The sequence below is a fragment of the Doryrhamphus excisus genome, chromosome 5 (genome assembly GCF_030265055.1).
Source record: "Doryrhamphus excisus isolate RoL2022-K1 chromosome 5, RoL_Dexc_1.0, whole genome shotgun sequence".
NCBI lineage: Eukaryota > Metazoa > Chordata > Actinopteri > Syngnathiformes > Syngnathidae > Doryrhamphus > Doryrhamphus excisus.
Window position 1 is genome coordinate 4,513,200 of NC_080470.1, and position 13,680 is coordinate 4,526,879.

General features: G+C 39.3%; 1 protein-coding gene across 4 annotated transcripts in view; it reads left to right on the forward strand.

Moving 5' to 3' along the window:
• Positions 1-13,680, forward strand: part of pde4ba (phosphodiesterase 4B, cAMP-specific a) — a 146,971-nt gene that overhangs the window by 77,344 nt on the left and 55,947 nt on the right. Inside the window, exon 1 of one of the 4 annotated variants that reach the window (XM_058074371.1) lies at positions 2,546-3,811. The exons of the other annotated variants lie outside the window; for them this stretch is intronic. Within the exon in view, the coding sequence (XP_057930354.1) occupies positions 3,669-3,811 (143 nt within the window). The 5' untranslated portion in view covers positions 2,546-3,668. Of the gene's footprint in view, positions 1-2,545; positions 3,812-13,680 lie in introns of those variants that run through there. 4 annotated transcript variants of the gene reach the window in all.

Sequence of the window (13,680 nt, forward strand, 5' to 3'; positions counted from 1 at the left end):
GCCCCAAAATGCCATTTTATGAGGTGTACATGTGTATGTGACTTACTGTATATATACTTCTTGCTTACCTAAGCCTTTGAATGTAGAAATAATGAAAACCCAACCCTCGACAAGTCCCATCTTTTAAAATCCAATAGAAGAACTGTTTCAAAAATTATATATTTCAGCTTTGATTGACGCTCTCATAGAGGTATTAAATGAACAATATGAGTATTATTTTTGTTTGTAGTGCTGTAGAACCGTACTGATATATCATACCGAGGTGATCTAAGATTTTAGAAACATCTCTGAAAGGGTGTATGCCTTCTGGCTATCCCAACGTGATTGTGTGTGACGTCAAATAGAATAGAGTGCGGTGTTGTGCTGAGAGGAGATGCACTCAACAACCGCAGATTAGATTAATAACATGCCCCCGTTTTCAGAGAGGGGAATTGAGTTTATTCAGATAGCGGAAGATAGGAAACAGGTTAAGGAACTGATTGAAAAGGATTTCTCTTCACTGCTCATATCGTGTATTTTTCAGCCTGCTCTTTTTTTTTTCCTCATTCTCTCAGATCAATTCTTTTTCGGTCATTCAAATGAACAACGATGTGTGACCACATTACATAGGCTTTCTCATTTTAAATACTCATTTTAATTGTGGGCTTAATGTTTCAAACCAGATTAGCTATTCTTATTGTTCTGTTCTGAAATCCATGCTTCAATATGCCATACAGTGCAAAAAATTACCAATTTTTTTATGCTTACCTTCACTGGGAATAATCTGAACGTCCCCCATCATCTGTCTGCATGTGTTGTTAAAAACATACCCTTTCGGTCTGTCCCTCTGATCTCTTTGTGCTCTAATTTTAGAGTGAATATCCAAATAGCTTTGAGGGATCATGTGTGTTTTTTCGGTGTTTATTTATAAAGGGCTGCATGTGTGGTTTTGCACACCGGCTGATGTACTTTTATGTCAGGAGTTTAAGAAAAATGAGGATGAGAAGTGCCTTCAAGCCAAAAAAAAGGGACATTTTGTCCCTTCTTTTGTCTTCGTCAGTGCACACCATTGAAATACAAATTTATTATCAAGTATACCATAAAGTACATGTAAATATGCATTACTTCAACTCTGGGTCACAATTATGAGCATTTATAACAGGTATATTAAAACCTTAGCACCCTAAAATACCACTGTAGTAGTTTTCCAGATGGTGTGCACCACCTGGTGGCATGTCTTGCATACTACAGCTTGTCATAAATATGAAAGTCAACTGGAGGTGATCAGTCGCAGTAACACAGTGCCCTCTTGTGGTTACTGGCAGAACTGTTCACAGCGGTATTCTGCCTAAGTAGCTTAGTGCTGTCTCAGGTGTTTGTGTACGTGAAGGCACCTTTCCAAGAGTGAATACCTTCACTGAGTGACTATGTTTTACTTGCCTGAACAGGATTTATAGTGAAAATCTTCTCTTGGCACAATGATTGAAGGTGAAACACATGCAGTATCATCTTTTGACAGCCGTGCTTGTTTTGCAGTAGTCTTTTTATTTTCTTGCATAATTCTCAAGTTCTTGTGATTGCACAATCACAAAATCACAGTGTGTTCTAACTATAATTCTACATTCTAAAAATTCAGTGGCTGAATTATGTACAAATCAATATGATTTAGTGATTTTAGGATTTTGGTGATCAGTCCAGGTTGGACTGGACTTTTTCCACCGAGGGTCACAGACTGAAAAATAAAAGGATGCCAGGGCTGCTTTGATATATTATCAACCAACATGTGTAGATTTGCTAGGAAAATATATGTTGAATATATGAATGGCAGCTCAGCTTTGTGATGTAGGTGAAAATATAATAAGTAATATTATTAGTATGAACTTCAGTGTTTGCTTGTTTTTTCCCCACATTTTACTCCCAAACTGTTTCAAGTAAATAATCTTCATAAATTTTATTTTTTTAAAGTATAATTTTATAAAATTACAACATTATTTTGTTTTGGTTTATGACTTCTGAAAAATAATATTTATATATAATATCTATATTTTTTAATATTATCAAGTATGTGCTGCTAAAAAATAATGTTATTTTTCCTATTACTATTCTTGTAAAGCAGGGGTCTCAAACACGCGGCCCGCAGGCCAAAAGTGGCCCGCAGGACACTAGTTTGAGGCCCCCGCCTTGATATGAAAGTTTAACGCAAGTTTGATATGGATGATGATATGGTATCATGTACCCAGAAAAAATTATTACGTTTGATTAATGTTCATGTTAAAGGTTAAATAACTGTTAATAGTTATCCTCCCTATCCGTGTGGAAGTGGTAAGTTTTTGGCTATTTAAGTTTAAAGAAAATAACTTCAAGGCTACCGTTTAGGTCGCTAGCTCTCTAGTTTGCGAGTTAGCATGTGTCTCAAGACCCTGCAGTTGCGCAATATTTTGTAAATAAAAAGAGTATTTGAGTTTTAAATTGAGTTTGAGACCCCTGTTGTAAAGTAATTTTAAAAAACAAAATTTTACAATAATAATAAAAACAATCTCATTAAAATATATTTTTTTCTCGTAATATTTTGACTTAATTCTCATAAAATGACAGCGTTTTTTTATTTTTATTTTTTCAAATCTATTTTTAAAATGTGTCGCCAACCATACGTCACAGCACCTCTGCTCAAACTCATTATCATCGTTTTTTTCTGCAATATTTATGCCTTCATATTGACTGGGGTCATGTAACATATACGTATTTTAAACAACATTTAATTCCTATGAAGTTATATGCCATCAAAACAATTCATATTTTAACTGACATACATTCTGCACTCATTGGCCACAACATGAGGTTGGTCATACTTCACGCATTGAAAACAAACCAAAATCAAGTAAAAAAAAAAAAACTTTCTCTTGATACAGTTCTTGTATTGTATGTCAGATATACAGTATGTTTTAGTACTGTATATTATACTGTACGCTGCAATGTCATCAGGCTCAGCGCCCCCCTGCAGGCATGCCAGATGCCACCTATTTCTCTCACACACCAACAGGACAAGCACGGCACTTAAGAATGAACTGATTATCATCATCATTGTTTCTTTTCATCCAGGAAACAAATAGTGAAAAAAATGTGAGGCGATATGGGCGGAGCTGTTATGTTGCCGTCGGTTAGCCATGCACACACCTTCGTTCAAGCTAATTGGCTCTTAGAGATGGCTGACTCCATTGTCCTGAGAATCCAGTCCGGAACTTGAATGCACCTCTTACTCTGCTGGGCTGCACTGAAGGGAAACACACACACATATACACACACACACACATACACACACACCATGGGAGGGAACTATAAGCTTTGCCAAATAGAGAGTCCACAAAGAAAGAGTGGCAGACCATGAACAAGAGCAGAAAGAGTTGCATGATGTGATGTGTGTTGTTGTTGTTGTGTGTGTGTGTATGTGTGAGACATGAGATCAAGTGTGTGTGTGTGTGTGTGTATATGTTATATATGCTAGATAACTTTTTAAATGATGTGTAGCATGAATGTCTGCTTTACAGGAGGTGAGCGAATGTGCTTATAGAATATATTGGAATGGAATTTTACTTTGTGTGTGTGTGCATTCGTAGCTTTATTTACATTTACATGTAAAGTCCTAGTGTGCTTTTGTATGTGTAATATCTGCAAGGAGTGTTTGTGGTTTCATGTGTTTAGCAGCTATTGTGTGCATGTGTGTGTCGGGGGAAATGTACCGGCGTTCACCTTGTGCCAGGGGAAGGGTTCATTTTGACTTCAGCGAGGAAGTCATCAGGAAACTCCATGCCGCCAACCACGGCCACGCTCACAGGTCAGGACACTAACCACAATAAGACACGCTCTAGCTTATTCTTACTCTGTTTGTGTTGTTTTCCGTGTACTGTCGAGAGCATGTATAGTTGTCTTGCAGTATTTTAGGTCTCTGCTTGCTTCCTGTATCCATTCAGAGTGACGTCTTACATCCTCTTTTGCACGTGTTTGTATGGGAAAAAAAAATCAACTTATACATATAATGTAACATTTTGCCCCTAGAATCATTATGCAACAGTCTTTCTCATTTTACATTATAGATAAATCATTTTCGGGGCTGCATGGCGGTCGAGTGGTTAGCGCGCAGACCTCACAGCTAGGAGACCAGGGTTCAATTCCACCCTCGGGCATCTCTGTGTGGAGTTTGCATGTTCTCCCCCGTGCATGCGTGGGTTTTCTCCGGGTACTCCGGTTTCCTCCCACATTCCAAAAACATGTTAGGTTATTTGGCGACTCCAAATTGTCCATAGGTATGAATGTGAGTGTGAATGGTTGTTTGTCTATATGTGCCCTGTGATTGGCTGGCGACCATTCCAGGGTGTACCCCGCCTCTCACCCGAAGACAGCTGGGATAGGCTCCAGCACCCCCGCGACCCTCGTGAGGAAAAAGCGGTAGAAAATGAATGAATGAATGAATGAATAAATTATTTTCGGACAGTAACAGAGACCAGCACAATGCATGCATTTGGAATAAACCATCATAGTGTGGTTGAAGTGTTGATGTTCAACTGTAATTTAAGAGGGTTTTTTTTAATAATATGGCATTTACCATTTAGGAAAATCTGTGTATCATTTTATTCATTAGTTTTTCCATTTGACACCCCCCCCAAAAAAACCCCCAGCAAATTATGCATTTTTTCATAATTCAAAGCCCAAAAAAACCAAAGCTTTGTTATTCTTATTTAACATCTATTAATTAAATCAAATATTTAAAAAAAATGAATAACAAGCGTATCAATTTAATTACATTTTTTTTTTTTTACATTTTTGTATTTTTCATCCATAAGAGGTTTGGAGGGGGAGGAGCAAAGTGGTGAGACTTTACACTGGCGTTGTGATCCTCATTCATAATTTTATTATAGTAATCCCTCGTTTATCACAGTTAATTGATTTCAGAACCGACAGTAATAAAGTGATTTTCCATGAAGTAAGTAGATTCCTTATTTTTTTAAAATTGCATTATTTTTTAAAGAGCATAGAAGACCTTTTTACGACCTTGTAAATATGCTTATTAACATTATTAGAGGCCTCTAAACATGAAATAACAGCCCTATAGTCACCTTTACGCTCCTATTACCTAAACATTTCTGACCTAAATGAGACACTAATCAGTGTAACATTACTGACCTCTAGTGACCAGTGTAGAATATTACATATCACTCACTGTGTATTTGAATGTATCTTCTGAATGCCTTGTATTTTAGTTAATTGAGTCATTTTTATGCTATGTTTACGCCAGAAAAACATAATTGATTGTGAATGTCACCTTTCTAGTAGTATCTTTAGTTTCATCGTGTAAAAAGCAAATACATTGACATGATTTTGAGACTAAGAATGTAAATATTATATAGTAAATATTATAATTATTGTGTGTCTGAATTCTACTTCAGGACATAACTCATTGATGCATGATCATTTGTGTTTCCAAGTGAATGTCTCCCATCAGGTTATGGAGGAAATGAAATGTGAAAAAGTAGGCTAGGTCTCACCTCGGGAGTACTGGGAGTATTTTGACTCAGGTGGAGAAAGACGAGGTTACTGGCTGACAGGGATTGGGTGAGGACAAAGAACTGTGAGAATATTATTGCTTTTTAGGTGGACTAATTGAGAATGGATCATGTAGGCTTGCCAACATGTACACGTTTTTTGTACGTTATTAGCCTTAAATATGCTTGTATGCTTCACCGATCTCACGGTTTGTTGTGATTTGCTGGTTTCAGTTTTGAGTTCACTCTGTGTGTAGCGTGACGTGCACATTCCAAAAATAATCTGGTAGTATGATTTCCTGTGTGTATAGGACTCATTCAGAAGGCAGACAGCCCACATCTGCCAACACCTTCTCCTCCGATTTTGATTTTAGTCCCACATTTGCAATAAAAATGACCATTGGGTTGCACTAACACAACCCTCCTCTCTTTAATTACCATCATTTCCACTCTACAAAGAAATTTAACAAGCTAAATATTTGACGAGAGTCACTCACAGAGTTGACATCTAATCAACCTTGACGATGAACTATAAAAACGCGGGTGTCCAAACGGGTGTTCGACTCTGAAACCCAAAAACTCACTCTAGTCCACATTTACATTTTAGAGATATTTTTCCATGGTATGTTTGGTACCATGCCAACTTTACATCACTCTCACAAATCCATTAGAAGTTCTACACGGCAGACATGTTTGTTTGTTGTTTGCTGCAGTACACCCGAACAATGTGAAGGAAATGCGGTGGTGGCGTTTCGTGTAATTACCATTGAAAGTCACTAGTCATGTATACATGGACCCAAATATTCCAATTGCATTCGGTTTATTTGCTGAAACGGAAAGAATTTAACCTCTGTATACATTCCCAGGGGTGGAATATTCCTTTCCCCAATCCGATTGAGGTATCTTGTACCCACTCAAACGGAAAGTTGTCAGGGTGCGTTCTTCGTGGTGTTTTTCTTCTTCTGTTGTTTATTTGCGGTTGGCAAGCAGCTTTCGTGTGCAGAAACAGAATCTAAACCCTTCTATACTTTATTCACAAGTCCAGTTTTTCTTTAAAAAAAAAAAAATATATATATATCTATATAAAACATGTCAGGCTGCACGGCGGTTGAGTGGTTAGCACGCAGACCTCACAGCTAGGAGACCAGGGTTCAATTCCACCCTCGGCCATCTCTGTGTGGAGTTTGCATGTTCTCCAGTTTGCATGCGTGGGTTTTCTCCCACATTCCAAAAACATGCTAGGTTAATTGGCGACACCAAATTGTCCATAGGTATGAATGTGAGTGTGAATGGTTGTTTGTCTATATGTGCCCTGTGATTGGCTGGCGACCAGTCCAGGGTGTACCCTGCCTCTTGCCCGAAGACAGCTGGAATAGGCTCCAGCACCCCCGCGACCCTTGTGAGGATAAGCAGTTGAAAATGAATGAATGAATGAATGAATTAGGTAGAACTCCAATTTACTGAATGTTCACCTTGTGCAGTGGAACATACATTGAATGATGCATGCGAGGGAGCCAAAATAATGCTTTAAATACAGTGGTGTTTTGTTTTTGTGTACTAAAAAACTAATAAATAAAAGCAGAGAGAGTAACGTGTTGACTAAGGCGACCATTTTTGTTTTTTAAAGTGCTGAAAATATGCATGTCTATATGTGCCCTGTGATTGGCTGGCGACCAGTCCAGGGTGTACCCCGCCTCTCGCCAGAAGACAGCTGGGATAGGCTCCAGCACCCCCGTGTCCCTTGTGAGGATAAGCGGTAGAAAATGAATAAATGAATGAATTAGGTAGAACTCCAATTTACTGAATGTTTGTGCATTGTTTTCAGAAAAGTCATTCGTAAAGATTCCATTCAGAAAGAGGAAAAACTCCTCATGTAAAACTACTGATTGACATGTGCCAATCACATGCTTTTCCATGAAAATCAGCCTTTAACTATAACTATTGAGGGCCACATCTTCATCCACTTCTGTAGAAAGTACAAGGCTACTAATGTTCCAAGCAGAAGTACACAGATGGCCCACTTTGTTGTGTAGCGCGTTTAGATTGATGGATGCAAACGTGTTTAAAGACACACTCGGCTGCTGGTTTAGAATTACTCCCTGTCTTCATCACTCTCATGCAGTCCGTCTGTTTGTATATCCGTGTGCTTTTTGTTTGACACCCAGCATCACTCAAGATGCCCTGCACCATATATAGTATGTTTTGGTCATCAAACACAGCACAGGTGGATTTCAACTAGCAGTGGCACACCTCATGTGACTGGATCCTGGATCCTGCACACCATCGGTTATGATGATTAAGGGCTGTCATTTTCAAAAACATACATGTACCAGTTAACACACCATGAATTGATGTGACTGAACATTTTCTATAAACTGTATGGTACTCTAGCTTTGTTTATAACACATCCACAGTTGGGTCCTCTACCCAAGCCATGATAATCAACACTAGAGTGACCATATTTGGATTTCCAAAAAAACTAGGGCACTAGTCCCGGCAATGAGATACTCTAATGATACTTGACATTTGCTTATTTTGGGGAAAAACATGCCCTCTAACTTTGCATGAACTTGGCAATTTGAGCCACTGTTGGGTGTGTGTGATGTCCCCACTTTTACTGTGTGCGTTGGTTTTGCTTTGTTTTTAGCTTTTTATAACATTACTTACTGCAGATCCAGATGCCGTAGTCTCCCAATGCCAATCAATATAAGGGCACAATTAAAAAGAATAAAAACTATGCGTATTTTCAGCACTTTAAAAAACAAAAATGGTCGCCTTAGTCAACATTTTTCTCTCTCTGCTTTTATTTATTTGTTTTTCAGTACACAAAAACAAAACACCACTGTATTTAAGGCATTATTTTGGCTCCCTCGCATGCATCATTCAATGTATGTTCCACTGCACAAGATGAACATTCAGTAAATTGGGGTTCTACCTAATTCATTAATTCATTCATTTATTCATTTTCTACCGCTTATCCTCACAAGGGTCGCGGGGGTGCTGGAGCCTACCCCAGCTGTCTTCGGGCGAGAGGTGGGGGGGTACACCCTGGACTGGTGGCCAGCCAATCACAGGGCGCATATAGACAAACAACCATTCACACTCACATTCATACCTATGGACAATTTGGAGTCGCCAATTAACCTAGCGTGTTTTTGGAATGTGGGAGGAAACCGGAGTACCCGGAGAAAACCCACGCATGCACGGGGAGAACATGCAAACTCCACACAGAGATGACCGAGGGTGGAATTGAACCCTGGTCTCCTAGTTGTGAGGTCTGCACACTAACCACTCGACCGCTGTGCAGCCCTGGTTCACTATATTTTTCATCAAAATAGTAGTCATGCCCAAATGTTGTGTTGCTGCTGGATGTTCACAGTATCCAAGTGATACTGTCGTGGGGGTGCTGGAGCCTATCCCAGCTGTCTTCGGGCGAGAGGCGGGGTACACCCTGGACTGGTTGCCAGCCAATCACAGGGCACATATAGACAAACAACCATTCACACTCACATTCATACCTATGGACAATTTGGAGTCGCTAATTAACCTAGCATGTTTTTGGAATGTGGGAGGAAACCGGAGTACCCGGAGAAAACCCACGCATACACGGGGAGAACATGCAAACTCCACACAGTGATGGACAAGGGTGGAATTGAACTCGGGTTTCTTAGCTGTGTGGCCTGCACACTAACCACTTGTCCGCTGTGCAGCCTCTACCTAATTCGAACCTCTAAAAATGGCCAAATAGTGGGGTAAAATAGAGTAGTTGTATTATGTACATCAGGCAAAAAGCCTCCTTCAGACTTGTGGACAAACTGCTTGGAATTGAACAGAAATGTTCAAACTGTCGTTGTTTACAGACCTTCCTGTTGCTATGAGTCCAAAAGATGACAAGCCATCCTTTTAAAGGGCAAACTGTGCATAGTAGACCAAAAACAATTCAGCTTAGAGTGTCCCAGCTGCTGGCGGATTGACCCGAAAACCCCCCCACCCAAAAATATCTCCCACATCTGCTTGAGGCCGCACAGAATAACTGAACTAAACTGGCCCGGGATGCTGCTCTTTAGCTTCATTTTATATTTCTTGCCAAATAGCATTTCAAATTGTTGGCCCATTTTTTGTCATGCAAAGGACTTCCAATTTGTGTTTTGCTGGTTTATGGGTGGGTTGCAGCAGTGTTGTGGAGTTAGGTAGGCAACCTATGGCTCGGGAGCCAGATGGGACTCTTTTAATGGTTATATCTGGCTCTCAGGCTCTTTTTGCTAACGTTTTAAAGTAAAACATTACAGAAATTACAGTGTTTTAAAAATAACATTCAGAATATCAAACTTTCTTATGCTTTTTAATCCATCCATCGATTTTCTACTACAATCTGGGTGGCTAGAGCCGATGCCAAATGCTTGATTTTTTTCTGGGTCAGACACCAAAATGTGATTATTATTGGATAATGCCGTCTCCTACCTCGGTCATTGAGAGGTTAACAAGTAAACATCTCTCCCTGAATCCTTTAGTCAGCTAGCTAATTCTGCAGAGCTAACTTTTTTGACAAAGAAGAAGAAATGAAAGAACAATACGGAAGAAGAATAAACAGAAAAGAGAAAGATTTAAGAATAAGAATTATCGATGATCGACAAAATTCCAAAATTAGCATTATGATCATGACTAAAATATCATTGTAATGTAGTCAAGTCTTTTCTCGACAACATTATGATGGCAATTTACGATTTAATATTCCAATTAGTCATAAATGCGTAATGCACGGTGGTCGAGTGGTTAGCACGCAGGCCTCACAGCTAGAAGACCCGCATTCAATTCCACCCTCAGCCATTTCTGTGTGGAGTTTGCATGTCCGGGTACACCGGTTTCCTCCCACATTCCAAAAACATGCTAGGTTAATTGGAGATTCCAAATTGTCCATAGGTATGAATGTGAGTGTGAATGGTTGTTTGTCTATATGTGCCCTGTGATTGGCTGGCCACCAGTCCAGGGTGTACCCCTTTCTCACACCTCCTTGTCCAGTTCTGCTTTTCAGTTCATGAAATTGTGCAACATGCAAGCTGATCTAATGATCTGTAAATGAGCCCATCTGTTGTACTAATGTGAATTTACTGTGCATGTCTAATGACTTGGCACACATTCTGATGACGTTAGTAACCTGATTTCTATTAATAAGTTCAGTATTCAGTATGGAGCTTGGAGTTTTCTTATTAATGGTTTTAATGGTAATGGTTTTATTTCATTTGAACATGCATCAGATTACAATTGAATGCATCACATAATCAGTTCACAGTTCCACATGTCCAAAAGGAGTAGGAAGAAGCAAAGCTTATTAAATCCTACCCCTCCATCTGGTACTTTTTTTGTTCACTTCCTGCTTTCCATAATACAGTTTAAGTTGTTTTTTTTTTGTTTTTTTTAAATAATGCACCCCGTACCGAAGTACGAGGTGATATGAGCATCCAATGACATAATGGGTACCATAGTAAGTGTCAATATAGTGATATATATAGCACATCATGACTGGTTCAAGACTCTTCATCCTTGTATTTAGCAAACATCAACTGCTTGTATTGTTTCTTGAATTGGCTCATCGTTGTGCATTGTTTGATTTCCTTACTCAATCTTTATTTTATAAAAGGCCATATCATTCTCAATGAGTTTTTTTGGGTTTTTTTGGCCAAGAACGGTGGTGCAATTCTAGCTTATTGATTGATCAATGCATATTAAATATTGTCGCAGTTGATAAAATGGGAGAGCATTTCTCAGCAAGTGTATCAATGAAGACACTAAAACACGTGGTGCAGTGTTTTGGTTCAGTGCTGTTTTACACTGCCATGCACGGTTTGATCTCTATGGCGCTTGACGAATGCGTTTCCAGTTACTAAAAGGCTTAGAATTGATGATTCATTGATGGTTTCTTTTCGAATTCCAGTTAACTCTACTCGGCCAAAAGGTTTAGAATTTAGCGTAAAAAAAAAAACACTATTGATCCTGTCTTTTCTCTCCAAATATTTCATGTAATCCATCAACAATTCAGGTGTACAGTTGCAGTCATTCCAGTTAGTTGGACCAGCACAGTTGGGAATGGGAACATGGGAATGGAATGTTTTGTCATCCTAAGTAAATTGTTTGGGGGCAGCGGGAGAGAGCTTCCTGTTTTAACAGCAAGAAACTCTTCTGAGAAAACCTTTTATCTTTAATTCTTCCATGTCACATTTTAAATTAGATAAAGCGTTTAATTGATGAAATTTAGAAAAATAGATCCATTCCCAAAAGCTCCCTTTGTTGTACATCATTTGATATTGAATCATGGAAAAGAGAACAATGATACTGATTCAAGCTGCTGTAGTCACACAAATGTAGTAATTTCCCATCATCCCAGAAATGTCATCACCAAATCTATGAAATGAAAATTTCAATCTACTTCTACTCGAATTCTCGGTTCTCATCCTGTCACTTTTTGCATCATCACTTCCGGTCAACATGCAACATGTGTTTTTCCGTAGTTGACCTTCCATAAAAAGTGTGAGAGTGATGATAAGTTCCCAGACAAATACACCCTATTACACAAAATATGTATTTGTGTTGTTGGGCTTAAACATTCAAGTATTTTCACCATAGTACTACTTTTCCATCACTGCCAAAATTCGGAATTAACCTTAAAGTGGCAATCCTTATGCAATCCGTTTTTATTTTGACTAGTTGAATAAGACACATGTATCTATGTGTGTGTATGTAGTGTATTATACACGTGATCATTTGACATAAAACACCAAACTGACCCGAGGCAAGACGCAGTCAAGCGTTGAATGGATGGTGCAAAGTGCAGGCATGCATGTGTGAACATGTATAATAATAACGTGCATACACATTTGCTTTAGATCTTTTAGACTTGCTCTCTAATGACCACTCTGGTAGAAACCTGTAAAAAAAAATGTCACCCGTACCTCCCTGATTTTTTTGGAACTGGTCATTAATGTGGGAACTATACTTATTATATACAAATCTAAATCATTAATGGTGGAGAACAGTCTGACAAGCATGTCTCAGTCGTGCTTCATGAGGGAAGTATCATACACAAATTGAGTGATAGCACCAGAAAGGGGAATAAACAATAATTATGATTATAATGAGAGTGGATGAGTGGTTAGCATGTTGGCCACACAGTCAGGACACCAGGAAGACCTGAGTTCGTTTTTCTCTGGGTATATGTGTATGTGTGTCATGTGATTGGCTGGCGACCAGTCCAGGATGTACCCCGCCTCTTGCCTGAAGACAGCTGGGATAGGCTCCAGCATACAACCGAGAAACGTAGGGATGAATGGATAATATATAATCCCAGCTGCCTATCCCAGCTGTCTTCGGGCGAGAGGCGGGGTACACCCTGGACCGGTCGCCAGCCAATCACAGGGCACATATAGACAAACAACCATTCACACTCACATTCATACCTATGGACAATTTGGAGTCGCCAATTAACCTAGCATGTTTTTGGAATGTGGGAGGAAACCGGAGTACCCGGAGAAAACCCAACGTGCAAACTCCACACAGAGATGGGTGGAATCGAACTCGGGTCTCCTAGCTGTGAGGCCTGCGTGCTAACGACTCGTCCACTGTCCATGAACACATGTCTTTCTCTTTTCTGTGCATTCTAAAGATATACAAACAGCTAAAAAGAGGCAGGTAATTCATGTACGTAATGGGGCACACCTATTCCGCCCTCCAACAACATATTTCATATACATGCTCTGACCATGTAGTAACAGGCACATTCATGATAATATGTAATACTTACAGTATTTTGTGGTATTTGTCATTTTAAGCATTAGCGGAACTTCTTTTCTGGGTGCAAAGTCAAAAACAAAAACACAAGTCCAATCTGTAGCGTTACATTTCGGCTATGGCCTGAGGTATTGTTAGCGCGGCGCTAACGCTCTGCGGGTGAGTGTGTGGTGAAGCTAGTCGCCATCCGGCTAGTAGCTAACTATTATGGTGTGGAGAGGTGTCACTAGTAGCGTGGTTCTTCGGCAAAGTTAGTTAATTTCATTGGGGGGAAAGTTGCAATATCATGGGAAGAAAGTCAAAATATTATAGGAATAAAGTCAAAATATTATGGGATTAAAGTCATAATATTATGAGAAGAAAATTTATGGAGACTAAGAAG